This window comes from Galeopterus variegatus, unplaced genomic scaffold (assembly GCF_000696425.1).
Source record: "Galeopterus variegatus unplaced genomic scaffold, G_variegatus-3.0.2 Scaffold1099, whole genome shotgun sequence".
In the NCBI taxonomy this organism is placed as follows: domain Eukaryota; kingdom Metazoa; phylum Chordata; class Mammalia; order Dermoptera; family Cynocephalidae; genus Galeopterus; species Galeopterus variegatus.
Genome location: NW_007727210.1, coordinates 40814 through 60002, shown reverse-complemented (window position 1 = coordinate 60002; position 19189 = coordinate 40814). Strand labels below are relative to the sequence as shown.

Genomic DNA, 19189 nt, shown 5'->3' with positions numbered 1-19189 from the left:
AAAATAGTGCACATGCCCTGGATTGGGAAAAGCAAAATCCTTCCTACTCATAGATGTTTAATAGGAATCTATTTATGAACTCATGGTGTCAGGCCCCCACAGTTCTCTACCTGGCACTTGTGAATGTAGAAATGATTTAGAGCAGGTACTTAAATCTAGTCACGTGTCAGAATAAATTAAGGAAATTAAAAAATATGTAAATTCCTTAATCTCACCCAAGTGGATTGGATAACATTTCTCTTCACAGAATCAGGGGTGTGAATTTTGTTTCCACAAAGAAAATGCTTCAATGGAGTTTTGACATGGCTAATCTCCATAAATTGGTGTAGGGAAATCTGTGGTCTAGACCTGGGAAAGTGCTTGTGTCAAGAGTTGTTCCAGCTGAGTCACAGGAGATATACAGACTTCCTGACGGTGTGACTTCTGACTTGAGACGAGGAGAGGAGGAAGGGAAATGAACACTTATGTAGTGCCATCTAGGACCCTAATAGTCTCTTGACTGCTGCTGTTTAACCACGCAAAATATCTCATAAAGACAGATTTTGTTATCTCTACCTACAGCTTGTAGAACTGGGGTTCTGAGCTTTAGAGGTTAAATGGGTTGCAAAGGAACATAGAGATGTTGGTGGTAGGAATGGGCACCAGCCCAAACTAAAGCCTGTAGCTGCTCCTTCTTGTGGGTTGAGCATTGGGTTCCCTGCTGTCCTGAGTGCTCTGCCGTGGAAACTGTTCCTGACACATTAGGATTCTGTTTCTCTGATCTGAGTTAGTGGGAATTCACTGCTGTACTTTCTCTGAAACTATCCTCATAATTGCCCCCTGAGCCATGTGTCTTCTCTGCACATGGGTCATTATGGGTTCAGTGTTATTGGTTCAGTATTTATTTGTTTGTTTGTTCCTTCACTTGCTTATTTACTTCCTCAGTTGGGTAGAGAACTAATCATAGCTACATCACATACAGCACATGCCCCAACATGTCTCACCATGTCCTCTCTGGGCAACCCCATTACCCACCCACCTGTATCAAGAGTAGGGACACGTGTGGTGTGCTGTTGAGTCATGCTGTGCCCAGTCTGTGGGCTGCATGAGTCTGTCCTTCACACTGTGCTCGCTGGGCTGTTCATTTTGTATGAGTAGGTGCACATCACTTATAAAATTAGCTGTATTTTGAGTTATGATTTTGGTCTGTTTTTTTCCTACATACTCCTGTTCTCAGAAGTGAATAAAATACAAATTTGAAAATGCTGGACTTTTTAATTAGCAGAATTAAATACATGTCACTTTCCTTTTTTTCTGTGGAAGAAAGATATTGAATTTAGTGACATATACTATACCCAATTAAGATAGACAGGGACTTTAATAAGTAATTTTCAGTAAAAAGCAAACAAAAAACAAACACTGAAGCTAAAATATAAAAATAAAAATAAATTGCCTGTTTGGATTTTCTGTTATCTATGATATTATCATCTCTGTACCATTTTCCAAATCAAATGGATTAAATGCCTGAATTATTAACTCTTGTGAATTCCTACAACATAAGACTAATGGACTGATTTTTTTGCAGGAGTTTACAAGAAGGAGGAGGCCCACTTACTTCTGAAAGCTTTTCAAATGAAAGGTCCAGTGGACATTTTTGTAAGCAAGTTTGAGAATGACAACTGGGGACTAGATGGTTATGTAAGTACTTGCATGTGGTTTTTTAACAAAGTACAGGTTTTCTAAACATTTCTTTGCCCACAGGTGAAGATTTCTGGATGGCAGGTTGTTGTGTCTGCTCTTTGAAAACTCAGCAGTCTGTCTTCTTGAAAGCATGGCCATTTTACCCCTTCATTTTAGAACAGAAGAAACCAATTCTCTGAAATTTACTGGAGAAATAAATTGACCTAGACTGAAGAGATTCTTTCTGTTGAAAACAAAACAAGACCTTAAATCCAGGTTCTGTGCTGTTAAAACCACATTTCTCCCTAAGAGTGGTGCAACCTAAAATTTTCCAAGACCATTTGGCAACCATTCTGAACATTCTGAAAAGTAATCCTTGGATATACAGAGAGCTTTAAGTTGTTCCCATTAATATTCTCTTTTTCAAGTTAACCATTTGTTTGTATAACAACTCTCTGACTTAATGGTGTACAGGCTCACGTGGTACCCACCAGCCAACCGCTGTGCCATAAAGCAAGTTTTACGTAGTGTACATTATTAATTAACTCATGTTTGTTCCCTTTTAAGATGGGTAGTTTATATATGAATATGTTGTAAAATTTACTACCATTTTAGAAATCAAATAGTGAGCATTTATTTAAGTTAATTGAAGCTCACCTTTGTATTAACTCGCAATTTTTAACTATAAATGTGTCACTAAAAGGAGGGGGAAAAAAAGATTTACTCTGTAATATCCAAGTCTGAGATATAAAAGGTATATTATGATAAAGGAAGAGGTATTACTATTGATTTTTTTTATATGTTTTTTTCTTCCTTTTCCTACATATCAGGTATCATCAGGACTGGAAAGAGGAGGATTTACTTTTCAAGGTGACATACATGGAAAAGACTTTGGAAAATTCAAGCTAGAAAGGCAAGGTAAACTGTGCTATGATATTTTTTAAAGCAAATATCAGTTTGGCCTTAGAATGACTATGCTAAGAATGAAAAGGACGTGACTCTGAAAGAAACAAAAAGGAGAATAAAGGGAGTGATTAATGTATCTTACAAGTAAATTTTAAAGAATCTTTTGAATAGCAAAATAGAGAAACACAAAGCTGGAAGTAATGCAATGAATATGCCAGATGTGGAATCAACATTCTTACTATATCAAGATATTAAAAAATAAGGGGGGATGATAAAGATGAAACTCGAAGAATGAGCAAACTATATTATCATGAGAAAACTAAAGTTAAAAAAAATACAAGTAAGGGCCGGCCCGGTGGCGCACTGCTACGGTGCACCGCTTGGGAGCATGGTGGCGCTCCCGCCGAGGGTTCGGATCCCACATACAGACCGGTTCCCGCTCACTGGCTGAGCGAGGTGCGGGCACAGCACCGAGGTTTGCGATCCCGTTGCTGGTCCTGGTCCGGTACGGGCGCGACACTGAGGGTTGTGATCCGTTGCCGGTCGCGAAAAAAGACAAAAAGGAAAAAAAAAAATACAAGTAAGAGTAATTAAAAGTGGCCAACAAACCAATTAATATATCTTCAAAAATGTATGTATATGTACCAACAAAGATGGATAATTTTTAGTTATCAGAATTGCAAGTTTTTTAAAATATTAGTTTTGGCTTGACAGTAGAAATAGGTGTTTGGTTTTGGTGGATGTTGAGGAGGTATGTACAGTTTGGTGGTATCTTTCATACAACAATTCTTTCTAGAAATTTTAATCAGACGTGTAAAAATTGTCCTTTGCATATTCAAGTATGTCCAAAGCAGGACTGTTTTTAATAGTTGAAGTTAGAAATAACCCATACATGTTATACCCCATCATAAAGGAATTATTTCAATCCAAATTCTTATGCAATGAATTATATTTAATAGGAAATAGTTTTATTCAGTGTATTTCATTAAAGAAATGAGGACTGTATATTGACGTGGAAAAATGTTCATAACTTATGTGTGATAAAAAGTTTACTCTAAGTGGATAGACCGATAGGTCCTTCTTCCTCCTTTGTATATTTATTTTTTACTATTTGATTTTTACCTTAGTAATTAAAGAAGGAAAATATGTGGAAACAGTTATTAGATTTGAATCTTACCTCATCTGTTTGCTATTTTTGTAATCTAGAATGAGTTACAATATTCTTGAGCACATTTCTTCATCTGAAAACCCAGTACAGAAGTTTCCAGGGTTGTTAGGAGGTGCAGAGACAGTGTAAGAGATTGCTTTGTGCATGCTAAAGGTTTTGGCACACAGAAGTCATGGTACTTGTTGCTACCAACACTGAAGAGAAAGTGCAATCTTGTGATGAGATTAGCACCATATTTCTCCTGAATAGTATAAACTAGTCTATACTTTGCTTGTAGAATGCTATTAACATATTAATTTTATAAAGAGAATATTACCATATATGCTCGATAACAGAACTAACTTCCAAAGGAACATGAGTGTAAAATTTTATGGTGGTTATCACTAATAAACTTACTTCATAAGACTTATATCAAGATCCTGAGTAATTACAAAAATGTATGCCAACCTGTATATTAAAATACTTAGAAAAAAAACTTGATTGAAAAGAATAACTAATCATAAAATACTCTACTTGCACCCTTCCAAACTTAATAATCTTAAATAGAAGAGCTTTAAATTATAATGTCAGCAATGGCTGAGATAATATTTTAAATTGGGTTATATTGTTGTGAGGTAATGAAGTAGAATAAATGTACTAGACCAACACTAATGATGGGTAAAGTTCTTCTTTTTTTTTTTTTCCTTGCTCTAAGCCAAACCCTGTAGTTCTTTGTCCTCCTTTCTCTCTGTATCACGCGCTCTAGTAATTTTGTTTAAGGACACCCCAGTGGTTGCTTTGCCTCCCACGGATTTGTCCCCCCCCTTTCCCTGGGTGACAGAGCCACAAAGGATTACTCAAAGCCCATCTCTTCTGATCAGTGAGAAGCCCCAAAAGGGGTTAATCTCCCAGAACCCTCAAGAGAGAGGCATTCCTTCCATTTGGGAAATTAACCCCAAATTGGGGTTCTCTTCCCACATTTATTCTCCAGACCAGGAAGTTACAGGAAGAGAACATAGGTGGGGTTTTTCCCAAGTATAGTTTAACAAGTTTAACAATAGATGCTGGTAACATTCAGTAAAACAAGCAAGGCGATATTCCATAATGCAATTTGTAAGAAGTTAAGTCAATCCACCAACAAAAGCTTGATCTTAGCAAACATTGTCTTCTTACAGCAATTTCCCAGTATCTTTACGTATCAATCAGTAACCTGTCTGTCTTTGAGACAGCAACCTTGCTGTGTTACAATTCTTTATCTTACAACAGAGACTATAGCCTGGGGAAAATTTCCTGTCTTTTGCAAGGTTAATATTTGAAACTGCAAAGCTTTGGAAAACCAGGCCCTGTGAAATACATTTGCTTTATGTATACTCTACAGGTTATCACTAATAAACTTACTTTGTAAGACTTATATCAAGATCCTGAGTAATTACAGAAATGTATGCCAACATGTACCTTAAAATACTTAGAAAAAGAACTTGATTGAAAAAGAATAAGCAATCATAAAATACTCTACTTCCACCCTTGCAAACTTAGTGCTGTTAAATAGAAGAGCTTTAAAGTATAATGTCAGCATTCGCTGAGATAATATTTTAAATTGGGTTATATTGTTGTGAGGTAATGAAGTAGAATAAACGTATTAGGCCAACACTAATGATGGGTAAAGTTGTTCTTTTCTTCCCTTGCTCTAAGCCAAACCCTGTAGCTCTTTGTCCTCCTTTCTCTGTCTATCACATGCTCTAGTAATTTTGTTTAAGGACACCCCAGTGAGCTGTACAAGATGATGTGTAGATGTCTTGAGTTTACTCATCCAGGGAACCTGACCTGAAGTATCACTTTGCTATCACATATTTTCTTTGCATTACTCCATTCCTTTTTAATCTAACAAAACAACAGCTTGCTTTAGCAAGTAATCTTTATTCTCATGTGATGATGAGCTTATTGTCAGGAAAAGCCATTTGATTCACAAAATAATTTGAATCCTAAGTGAGTCTCCCATTCAACTAATTAGAAAAGTTTATTTTTAAGTAATGCTTCAACAACAATCATTCACTAAAGCATGATGGCTAAAATGTATTTTTATGGATAAAAATAAACAACCTCCTAATTGTCTCCAGTCATTAGATAAACCAAAAAAAAAAGTGTTATCATTAAGTGGATACTGAAATCAAGTTAACACGAAGGACAAGTTTAATGCAAAAAACTTGTATAAGAAACTCAAGAGCAAATTGGTCTCCCCATTGAAAGTGAATCCCCCCCAACACCAAACACACATGGAATGGGAAAAAATACATGAAAACCATGTATTTGATAAATACCTTATATCCAGAATATATAAAGAACTTATATGGCTCAAAAATACAGAGGTAAATAGCCTACCTAAAAATTTTGCAAATGATTTGAATAGACATTTCTGCAAAATTATACAGATGAATAAACCCAGGAAAAGGTGTTGAACATAATTGGCCATTAGGGAAATGCCAATCAAAACCACACTGAGATATCGTATTACGTCCACTAGGATAGCTATGATCAAAAAGTCAAATCACAAGAGGGGGCAAGTCTGTGGAGAAGTCAGAACACTCATACATTGTGGTGAAATGTAGAATGGTGCAGCTGGGGAAAGAGCAGTGTGGTAGTTCACCAAAGACTTAAACATTGAGTTTACCATAAGATCCAGCAATGTCAATCCTCCATGTACAACCGAGAGAATTGAAAACATGTTCACACAGAAACTTGTACATGAGTACTTACAGCAACGTTACTTATAATAGCCCAAATGTGGAAACAACCCAAATATCCATCAACTCATGAATGGTAAACAAAATGTGGCCTATTCATACAGTGGAATATTAGTCAGTATTAAAAAGGAATAAAGTATTGACACATGCTACATTGTGGATTACACTTGAAAACATCATGCTAACTGAAAGAAGCCAGACACAAAAGACCACATATTGTATGATCCCATTTATATGAATATCCAGAAAAGGCAGGTTTATAGAAACAGAAAGTTGATTGGTGATTGCCCAGAGCTGGAGGTGGGGGTGGGGAGGAGGAAAAATGACTGCTAAGAGGTACTGGGATTCTTTTAGGGGGCAACAGTGTTCCAAGTTAGATCATGGTGATGATTGCACCACCCTGTGAATATACTGAAATAACCTTGAATTGTGTGTGCATGCTAAGCGAACGGATTGTTCTTTCAATAATGCTCCTTAAAAAATGAGATAACTTGGATCACCAAATGTGAAAAGATGTTCAACCTTATTCTTAAGTAAGTAAATGTAAATTTTAAAATAACTAAGTACTAAGTTTGATTTAACAGAGTAGAAGCAATAATAACAATATAAAGAAGACTGGGCAATGGGAGAAAAGAGGGAGTAGGAGAGAAGGGAGGGGGTGGGGGTAGAAATGGAGGGAGGGTAGCCATCAGTAGATGATACACGACAATCCCAGTGTTTTGCAATGGTCCTCATAAAATAATTGCTGCAGGGAAATTGGACGACCCCTTTGGAGAGCAATTAGTAAGATATAGCAACACTAAAAGGTTAGGCAATAAGCCTAAATTCTCTTAAGCAATCTTTCTACTACTCAGAATTTATCCTGTATTCAGATCTCTACTAATGTGCAGATATAGAGAAAAGATTTTATTGCCACATTATAAAAAAAGACTAGGGACAGCCTAAATGTCCTTCAACAGTAGACTGGTAAAATAAATTCTGTTATATCCATTCAGTAGAACACTACATACCTTAAAAATATTAAATCTGATTCATATGTGCCGATAAAAGAACTCCAAAAAATATATGGTTAAGATTAAAAAGCTACATACAAAAAATGTTAATAGTATTCCCCATTTTTATACAAATAAGAAAAGAGAAAGAATCAATGTTGGAAGAACACTAAAAAAATAAACCCTTTTAACCATAAAGAGGGAGACTGGTATACAGGGCAAAAAGTGAACCTTTATTTTCATTTTCCTTTATATTTATTTTCGTATAATTTTATACCATTTTATTTACTACATGTGCTTGGATTTCCCTTTAAATTATTAAAACAAGGGCAAATAACTGAAATTAACTAGGAGCTCCACATAGCATAATAATTTCAGAGTATATATGGTTATATAATTCACAAAGATCATTGTTTCTATTTGTATTAGTCCTTTTTTGTTGTTGCTATAGCAAAATACCTTACACTGGGTAATTTATAAAGAAAGGATGTTTATTTGCTTTATGATTCTGGGGCAGCTGCATCTGGCACGGGCCTCAGGCTGCTTCTACTCATGGCAGAAAGCGGCAGGCAGCTGGTGAGTACAAGCAGATCACATGGCAAGAGGAAGCAGGAGAGAGAAAGGGGAGATGCCAGGCTCCTTTAAACAACCAGCTCTAGTGGGAACTTACAGAGCAAGAACTACTCACTACCCACCCCCCCAGGAGGGTATTAATCTATTCATGAGGGATCTGCCCCCCCCATGACCCAAACCCCTCCCAACGCTGCCACATTGCAGATCAGATTTTGACATAAGCGTTGGGGGGATGACACATCCAAACTCTATCACTATTGTTCTAGTCAGTCATGGCATGTAGATTTTCAGAATTTTTATCTATTGGGGGTTTCGATATGTATTTTGGACAAAAGTATATAATTTTATCTGCATATAACCAAAAATAAGTGTGATTAGGTTAAGTGCAGCACAAATTCATTAGAAAGAGGTAAAGAAACTCATAGAATTATAGCAACATGAAGAATTAGGTATGGCAACATAATGGAAAACAAAAGATATTTGGGTGCCGAAATACTACAATAAACAGCACAATTTTTTTTAAACTTCACAAATATATATTGAGCACCTAATATGTTCTAGGCACTGGGGATTCAAGAGGAAAGCTAATCAAAAAAACACTCTGGCTTCATGGAACTTATGTTCTCGTGAATATGGGTCCTCATGAGCCCTTACTATGTACCAGGCAATGCCCTAAGTAGTAGAGATGCATTAACACATTTAATTCTCACATCAAACCTACAAAGTTGGTGCCATTTTAATAGTGTAGCAGGGCTCTTTCTGTTGGACCACACCTGGTGACTGGATGTTACTGCTGCCACTGCTGCCCTGGGACATTGCGTGCTGTGGTTGGAGCCATCACCAGGGGACATATGATGTTGCCTAAAGATGCTGGCACTGCCACAGCCACTAGAATAAATTCTAGACCATCTTAAGATCTGTGTTGCACTCTCTCTAAATTCAGGGTCCAGGGTGGGAGCATCCAATTGACTTAACTCAACTCACATGCCCATCACCATCATGCTCACATTCAGATAGAACAAGTATCTGGTATTTTTCCCTTTGTGTGGTAGGAAGTGAAGGCATCTGAAATGAAAAATTAAATCTGATTCAAATGTGCTAATGTGGAAGGATCTCAAAAAGACATGGTTATGTTACAAAAGGCAACATTGATTATAAAGTAAGATAGGCAGTAATAATCCTACATCTATTGAAGCAAGTGGCATTTGAAAGTATTTATGTAAAATTCAAGAATTTTGCTATAAACTGAAATTTAAAGATTTTAATATTTGATTATTTCTTTGCCTTTTTGGCTTATAAAAATAAGTAAAATAGACTTCTCTTTCAATTTAACATTCCATAAATTCTGAAAATATATTTCTAAAAACCAGATCAGCTTTTTCTCAACAATGCTTCTGTATTCAGATAACTCCAATCGTAATTTATTACACATGTGCCTTAAGAGACTCCATGCAGTTAGGCCAAATACATGTCAAAATCATATGTTACAAGTAAACTCTTCAAGGACTAACTTCCTTCTTTGGCATAAGTCACTTAATCAGTGTTTGCTGATTTGTATTTTCAATGTTTGCTTCTCTCTATGCCATGAATATGTTTGGCACTTCATAGACTTGAGTTGTAGAGTAAATGGTTCTATCTGTCAACTTTGTAATGTTTGAGATGTTTACATCTGCCTTCCTTCCTAATGGACAGAAATCACGTTTTAGCATTCTTTTGTGTCCTCATAGAAAGTTGTGTAATGACACTGGGCTGCATTTTTCTTTTGAGTATTTCTAAACTCTGCAATGAATTTTGTAATCTACCTAAAATAAAAGCAGATTACACCAACATATTCACATATGGAAAATATAACACCATTTATATACAGAACTGGAATATTTACATAATTTCAATGACTAATATTTTGCTGACTCTGTGCCTCAAGATAGGAGAAAACACCAAATAATATTGATCTCTTTATATAGTAAAAACCATGTAAATGCTTTCATTTAGTTTTTATGCAAATGCAAATATCTATAACTAAAAACAAAATCAGGATTTATAGTACCACTTCTGCCTTTCTCACAATTATTAATAGGAGTAGTACTAAAAAATGGTCAGATTTTTTTATCTTGGTCATTAAGGTGAGTAAAAAAATCTTTAGAAAAGAATATTAGTTGGTTCCCTGTGGAACTGCAACTCCTTCTGCTCCTTGTAGAATTTATATCCATTTATAAAAGTTATCATAAATATTTCCTTGTTTAAACATAGTACAGTAACTGCAAATTAAATATTCCTCTTTATCTTCCAGATCCCTTAAGCTCTGATCAAGACTCTTCACATCATTACCACGGCACCAGCAGTGGCTCTGTGGCAGCTGCCATTCTGGTTCCATTCTTTGCTCTAATTTTATCAGGGTTTGCATTTTACCTCTACAAACACAGGTACTGTAGAAACACCATTTGTTTGCAACTGTTGTGAGTGTAAACTCTCAGTTTAAGCAGTGTGCACACATGCATGCCACCTGCACATAGATTTTATATTGCCGTGCAGCATTCTCTCCTCCATCAGGAATGCTTATGTGCCAAGGTTTGTTGTAGTTTTTTTTTTTTTTTTTGGGGGGGGGGGGTTGGTCCTAGTTTTTTAGTAGGATACACCTGAAGATTTAAGAGAATAAATGACTGTGTTAAGAAATAACATGCTTTGTTTTTTGTTCAGCTAGAAGATGAAATGATTCTATTTCTACTTTCAGGCTCATGGCAAGCTATCAGAATGCTGAGATGGTTCTTCAGCCTTCCAGGAGAAGGTTGAACAGAATAAATTCTATGGCCACTTTCAAGTCCATGAATTCATGATTTATAAATTTTTTATTAATTCCTGCCTTCAACAAATAAAAACTGAGCTGTTAATATGCACTAAGCGATATTAAGTGTTCCGTCTCTTGAAAAGGTGTTCTGAATACCTATTAATTTGCACATTCCTATTAACTGGAAAATATCAAAACTTGGGGAAAAACAACTTTAATGGAGTATATTCTTTCGTTGGGGTTTATGTGGATGGAAAAAAATTGTGGAGGAATTATAAAGTGTTTGTACATTTTGTCTGTATATAGAGAATATATTGCTTGGAGGAATTTTGCATATGCCAAATTCTTCTAAGATACTATTTGGAATAGTAGCATTCTCTACAAATAATAACAAAAAATCACAGTCCCCTGGAATAATATTAAAGTACGTTAAATGTGCCAAACGTTAATTTATATAACTCAGATATTTCCACTTAATCTTGGTTTTTAAAAAAAAAAAAAAAAAAAACAGTAGTGTGAGGATATTTTTTTAAGTAACTCATGCAATATTTTCTTTAAATATGTGTTTTCTGAAATACAGAATAATAAGAATGTTGCTTCTAAGTTAAATTGTATTAGCTGCTTGTATGTATGTTTTCACTTTCCTATGGCTGGCAATATTCTTCCTTTAAAAAGGTATCTTGGATAGTATTTACAAAATCAAAGACTGGCACATGCATATTAACACTTTTTTATTTTGAAGAAAAAATATCCTATGCACAGGTTTGGTGAGCCTTGTTCTTAAATTTCTTCTGAAGGCTAGTTTAAAATTTAGTAAATAGAGAAATATATGCCACCACCTTATCCAATACTGTGTCAACGTTGAAAGTGCTTCTCTTCTTAAAGAGATATAAATTTAAAATATGTCTTCTTTCACAAGTGTCTCTAGGGAATGTAATATCCTTACAGACACATACAGTAGGGATTTATAATTCCTACAAATTCGTTTTTGCTTTTTTGTCATCCATTTTAACCACAAGGAAAGAGTCTAGTTCATTAAATCTCTTTTCCCCCAACTTTTGACGTTTTGCCTGTCAGTAGGGGGGTCTTTGATGTTCCTCTGCTGGGATGTGGACAGTGTCCCCACATGTCAGAGAGCCTTGCCTAGGTGGACCTCCAAAGATGCAAACCTTTGTATGACTTTCAGAAATTTTTCTTTCTTCATTTGAAAAGATAATTCCACACAATTATATATATTTGTACATAAATTAAATGTGACTTCTGATTCCATCTTAATTTTAAGACAGCATAGCACTAGGTATATATTCAATCCATATCACAGCTTTAGTCATTAAGCCTTAGAAATTTCCCTATGAAATGAACAGCAGTTAGGTGCCTCTGCGAAGATAATGCCATGGGACTAGATCTCAGACTACAAAAGCAGATATAAGGGAAGTATCACTTATTTTTTATATAAGTTTGATACTTCCTCTGGGCTGGTGGAGAATTTAATGACTGGGCTCCCTTGTGTCTAGAAAATGACGGGAGGCTCTCATCTTATGGCTCTCAGGAGGACAGCTATAAGGCCACTGTGACTTTTAAATCTGTAGAATCTTCTTGTTCTCTGCTCCTGTGCCATATAAGGAATGTTGGAATTTTTGCAAAAGCAAGGAACCTAAGGGCCTGGTTGCCTGGCACTTTCTCAATTCATTTTCTTCTGAGTTCTTGCCACCTGCCCAGGGAAAGCACAAAGCCCTTGGCATTCTCTCCACTGGCTTCTCAGCCTCTACAGGTATAAACATTCTGTAACGAGTTGGCTTTGAATTTCTCCTCACAAAACCTTGTTTCTTCTCTTTTCTGAGTCTCTTTTATTACTGGTATGTTAAGAATTGTTCTCTCAATCAGAACCCAAGGTCCTGGTTCAGGCCGTCTGTATGGCTGAGTTGACCACGTTCACTTCTTGGGTCTGGCTGCATCTAATCCAGCTCTGGTTCTGCATTTTCCTACGATGAGGGAACAGTGAGGGCTCATCACCTGGGTGACTGAATGAGAATTTTAGCCATGTCTTTGCTCCATTAACATTGGACTACATTTGTTTGCTAACTTTTGCTGCTGGAGCATTTTTAAGTTCAATGTCAAAGACCTCTCCGACTCCAAGGCTAGTTGCAAACTGCTGTTCTGCTGACAAAGATCTCATTTTCTGAGGGTCATGCACTTTCTACTTCTCTTTTTCTTAATGAACATATTGGAACTTAAGAAAATCTACAATAAATCACTAAAGAAGTTTGTTCAGATTCCAATAGCAAGTGATGTTTTTGCTAGTGTTGTTATTTACATTACAGTTCTATTTTTACCACATGGCATATTTTTCTTATGTAATTTCTTCTGGAATGAGAAAAGAAAAAAAAAAAAAAAAAAGGAGCCAGACCAGATATGTTTAGGTCTTTTCAATGTAAAAATCCTCTAACTCTGTAATCATGGGTTATATGTAGTAGCTTTCCTCTTAATTAAAAAATGGAAAGAATAGTTTAATAATGAGTATACTTTATTTTCTTTAAAGATACTCATTTTTAATTCACCAGAGACAAAATCATATTACAAAAATAGCTAACATTTAGTCAATGTTAGTAATGACAGTGAACTAATAGTTTATAGTTGTAATTTCATTCTATCTTAGCAGCCCTGAAGGGTGGGCATCAGGCTAGCATCCTTAGTTTACAGAGTAATAAAAAGTGTAGGGACTTAACTAAGGCCATGAAACTTATCAGTGATCAGTGGATCCAAACCGCATGGAAATTGCTTTCACGTTTTAAACCGTTTGATAATCCCAGCCACCAGTTTAAAAACACCAGCTCTGTTGAGCGTGGCGCTTCGCCTCTTCCCTGTGCATGCTCGTTGCGGGAGCCACCTCCTGCTCTTGAGTTCTCTAGAGCACACAGTTCCAGCTGTTATGTCTCTTTTATTGAAACCAGGGTTCTAATTGTTTTTTCCTGCTTCTGCTTTTAGAACAAGACCAAAAGTTCAATACAATGGCTATGCTGGACATGAAAACAGCAATGGACAAGCTTCATTTGAAAACCCCATGTATGATACAAACTTAAAACCTACAGAAGCGAAGGCTGTGAGGTTTGACACAACTCTGAACACAGTTTGTACAGTGGTATAGCCCTCAGTGCCCTGATAGGACTGATTCATAGCCATACCTCTGATGGACAAGCAGTAATTCCTTTGGTGCCATATACCACTCTCCCTTCTATTCTTGCTTTGCTGCAGCGACCTTTAACATAGTCTACTGGCATACGTGCAGCGGGAATTTCTATTCAAATGTGGCAGAGTCTTCTGAGGATCAAACTACACACAGATCTTCATTATGAAAGCATATTAGAAACACCTGGCTGCATCTGCTTGAAACCAAGGCACACTGGAGGAAGACTGCCGAGTCAAGCTGACACATCATACTCTATGCCTCAGACTTTCCTATTTCTGTGTTGCTGGGATGCCTTTCAATGCAATCTTCTGGGCATGTGGATACATCCTTCCGGTGTGGTGACAAAATAGTAGCACCACAATATGTGTCTTGTTTTTTGTTTTTGTTTTTGTTTTTTACCCCGAAGAACACAGAACACGAACGAATACTCTGGAAAAACAAAATCTTTCTTGAAGAAGACACCATTCTGATAGATGCACACACCTACAAATGCTTCACTCTGTCCTTCCCGAGACCTGACAAGCTTTGAGGACTCATAGCTTCCTGGAGTGTCCATCACAAGGGACATTTGCAAATTTCCTAGTCAGCTGTCCTCTTGCAGAATTTTTGATGCACAATTTTTTGCACTAGTGTGTTATGAATGACTAAGATTCTGATAAAAAATAAACTATTTACACAGGGTTTATACACACTATTCACTGTATATAAGCATCCTTTCCTATTGTCAAGCTAAACATTTCACCACCAGTGTAGTTGGGGTGTTAGGAAATAAGAATCTCAGATACGGCACAGATTTTAAAAGAAATACAGTATTGATGAGGTTTATTTTATCATTCCTTCTATTAGCAACATTTATGTGTTCAATTCATTGAAGATGTCATCAAGAAAAAAAAAGAAGTCTTTTTATTTCCCATGTTTTCTCCCTTTAGTTCTGTCATGATCCATATACTACTTAGTAGCAGGGGTTTTGCAGAAATTTCTATTAGCCATGTTAAAATGTGAGTAGTAATTTATTTTAGACAGTTCACGAACTTGTGGGTTTCAGCAGTCTTACCTTTTGAATTTGCTATTTTTTATTCTTTTGCTGGATCATCATTCCCTGATATTGCATTGAAAGACAATATATCATGGTAGCACCTTGAGCTGAGTGAAAAGTGTTCGGGATCAAATACTAAGTGTTCCTTTAGAGGTAAGAAAAAAACACGCTCCTCTCATGATAATATATTCTATATATTGTTTGTCTTTTGTTTCATGCTTTATAATTCCAGATGGAAAGATAATTTTAGTGATTTTCCACATTTAAAGTTTATTATAGGTAGATTATGAGTTACAATATAAATAAAATAGATATGATCCCCAGTGTGGATAAAATCAAAACGTGAATTAGACATGACCATGAGAATGTTTGCATAACAAATAGAAAGTGAAGATCATGTTTATTTTTATTTATACTTGTTTGATAAAAATATTTTGACATGATAATACTTACTTTATTACTTGATGTTTAAGCACGTGTTACACATGTTGAAAATTTCCCCTTTCACCTTCTAGATTGGCATCTATAGAAATGTTGGAATATTGAAATTGACTTTCACATTGTTGTAGTGAACATATTCACACCTAGCTTTGAGACTGATGTATTTGTTTGTCTACTCAGTGTTTAAACTTAGGACTTCAAACATAAAAAAGTGAAAAAAGAAAACTCAGTAGAGTAATAGCTCATTCATTTGAAAGCTGTGCATTTTGGTTTGAACCTTTGAGTAGATCTTTTTTACCCAGCTGCCACTGTTCTGTGACTCGCTGGAAGGGACATATGCTGTTCGTAGGACTCCCCAACCTCTTCTACTTACTCCTCTGTCTTTTGAATTCCATATTATTATGCTGAGTTCTCTCCAAATTTTTCCCTGGCCAACCTGATGCCATCCCTGGAGATTTGCTTTGCAAATGGGAATCCTTCCATTTTACTTGTTCTCAGTAGACTAGATGGTGTCGGCAGGAAAATGCTCCTAGCACACACAGTGAACTGAAACAAACAGAAAAGGCTAGAAAGTTTGAGGATCATTGTGTGCAAGGGAGAACAGGGTTACTATATATATTAGGTGTATATATACATATATATATATATATATTGTACATATCTAAGTTTGAGTCATTCAAACTAGGTGCAAAATGCTGACTTCAGAGTCTGAATTAATGTCACTGTTCCCACATCCCTGACCTGCTTGCTGGTCAATAACGTTATGAATTCCTGAAATGACAGGACATACGTACATACAAGAAATCACATATCAGATTAGATATTATTTTTCTTTTTGTGCAAAGTCAAACTGTCCTATGGTTGTCAGTTTGGAGCATGTTGTTTAAAAAACAAACAAACAAAAAATCTGTGAAATTCTCTTGTGAGAATTCTGCCTAGTTTCTTCCTAGGGTGTGTGTAGTAAATAATCCAATCTCCCATGAGGCGTTGGAGGATCTCGGTAGGGCAGTCAGGAGATGTGCTTGCTGAGTGAGGTCTAGCAGACTCTTCCCGGAAGGCAACCGGAGCCCACGTGAAGGAAGCGACCACACGCTAAAACAGGTTATGTGCTTCAAAGCTGTTTAAAACTTCTGCTTGTTTCACACACATCTTGCCTTTCTTCAGGCTAGCTGCAATAATTTTTTTCTTCTGTAAAATATTTTGTAAACAACAACTAAAAGCTATTATTAAAAGGGGAAAAAAGAACGCTGGCATTATGATCAGGAAAACCCATCATCAACGCCACCCCACCCGCTGTCCCTCCACACGCTGCTGTCAAGAAGTAGGTGCAAAAGACCTTTTTGTACAGAGATATATTTTTTATGAAGAATTTGTAAAATTATTAAATATGCTGTAATTTTTTGATTAATGTAGGTAAATTGTTAAAAATAAATGTTTTTACAATACAAAACTGTAATTTTCCCAATAATGTAAAATGTACCATCTCTAGCTGATTTTCTGTTCCAATCCTATTACACATGTATGAATATAAAAGTGGCCTGTTAAAATGAACAGTATCTTTTTTGTCAAAAAATCTATAAAGAGAGTGTAATATAGCCTGTGCAATGCCACCTATCTTTAAAGCAAATCAGAGTTCTAATTAAATATTTAATTTTAGATTTCTATTTTTGCGTGTGAATTTATTTTAGTATTAATACGTATACAAGTCTGTTGCGGGGGAGGAAAAGGACAGAAGTGTTTATAATGAGACTTTATTGTATTTAGAAAGAAGCTCAATATTTTCTCAAGATATTCACATCACCATTATAGTTAATAAAAAGCACACTTAAGAGGAACCATGATACACGGAACAGTAACATCGAACCTGACAGATTTCTTGATGGTTTGCATTAAAAACAATGCAATTGTTTAAAAACCTCTGTCTTTATGATTTCTCTTTAATTCGGGAGCTCTTTTTGTAAACTTTCCCGACACTAAAAAATTGACATGTAAGAAATTTATAGGCATTTTTAAGAAAGCATATCACACTTGAAGGAGGCTCAGAAAGAAACCATACTCTCATCCAGCCTTTAAAATTCAGAACCAGCTGTCCTCCATTCATTTCTGGGCTGAGATACAGACTGCTTTACTAGTCCTCAGTGGCCCATCAAGCCAAATGTCTTGCAGTTAAAGAGAATGATATACTAATTTTCCTGAGAGTCAAGTTACTGCAAAATGATAAACAACTAATAACTAAAAAAAATAAAATAGCCCCACGCTGGCTTGAAAGTAACAAAGTTTTGACACCCAACTTACAGCCTGGGTCTATTTGGGCCAGCAACTGCATGTAGCTGCTTCTGATTGAGGACCTACTGAGCGCAAGACACTGCATGAGGTGACTTGCAGATATTGCATATAATCCTCATAGTCTAGCAAAGTAGGTTTTACCATTTCAATATTTTAGATGACAAAGAAGAAATTTGGAGATGTTAATTAATTTACTCAAAGACACATAGACAGGCAGAGCTGATATTGGACATCAGGTTTCTCTTGCTTTGACATTCTTCTTTTTCCCAAAAATATCTCATTATAAAATTCATCAGTATTCCTATTCTTTGTCATTAAAATTTTTCTGAATTTTTCTGTCCATTCTACCTATGTGTAAATCTTGTTGTTTCATCTGGTAAATAATTATCACAAGCTAAGATTCCTAAGAGAAATACTTTATTATTATTATTAGTTTTACTATCACCCAGAACTCTCACACATAAAATGCCCTCAAGAGCTATTTAACAAATTATGCTGAAACTTGGGAGCTTTGTACTTATCTTGTGAGTCTTTGTCTATACACTGAAATTGCAGGAGAGCTGTATGCTTAACTTATCTTTCTACTGACACACCTCAAAAAAATTGATTGGGAATTAATACTTTTCTCACAAACCTGCCTCCTGTGTCTAGGACATTTAGCGTATGGTAGAATGTCCTGCTCAAAGTAGGTCCTCCAAATAGCTGTTGAATTTGGACGAAATACCACAGCGGCATTCACTGTGGACTTTTTTTGAAGGCTGTGAGTTTGATATATACTCACTGTGGCTTGGAATGGCTACAAAGTAGTGATATCACAGTCTGTTCCAAGCAATGGTTCCTTACCATAAGAAATAAAATCGGGCCGGCCCGGTGGCGCACTGGATAGTGCGCCGCTTGGGAAGCGCGGCGGCGCTCCCGCCCGAGGGTTCGGATCCCACATACGGACCGGTTCCCGCTCACTGGCTGAGCGAGGCGCGGGGGCAACACCGAGGGTTGCGATCCCGTTGCCGGTCCCCGGTCCGGTACGGGGGCAACACTGAGGGTTGTGATCCGTTGCCGGACACAGAAAAAAACAAAAAAAAAAAAAAAAAAAAAAAAAGAAATAAAATCTGGCCTGCTCTTTGCCTTGATTTTGAAGTGTTTTCATAGAATTATAGGAAGGGTTCCTATAATTATTCAACTTACTAAATAAGATGAAGTAGGTAAGGACAGCATCATGCACAGCTCAGGACCCTGTGGCTTTTGAAGTCTGCAGATCTCCCCTTTTCTTGTGGTAACAGCACCCGACTGTCCCTTGGGAATTGCTCCTCCCAGTGACAATCAGCTCTGATGGAGCATTAATTATAATAATTCCCCACCTGTCCGCAGCCAGAGGGTGAGAGAACCTGTCTGTGTTTGAGCTAGGACAGACTCCTCTCCTGGGAATTGGAAGCCTG

General features: G+C 36.4%; 1 protein-coding gene across 1 annotated transcript in view; it reads left to right on the top strand.

Moving 5' to 3' along the window:
- CSMD1 (CUB and Sushi multiple domains 1) overlaps window positions 1–17131 on the top strand; it is a gene marked incomplete at its 5' end in the record, with an annotated part of 372382 nt that extends 355251 nt beyond the window's left edge. Inside the window, 4 exons of the mRNA XM_008574770.1 lie at window positions 1565–1677; window positions 2490–2577; window positions 10309–10441; window positions 13789–17131. Of these exons, the coding sequence (XP_008572992.1) occupies window positions 1565–1677; window positions 2490–2577; window positions 10309–10441; window positions 13789–13948 (494 nt within the window). The remainder of the gene's footprint in view (window positions 1–1564; window positions 1678–2489; window positions 2578–10308; window positions 10442–13788) is intronic.
- Window positions 17132–19189: the final 2058 nt, after the last annotated feature.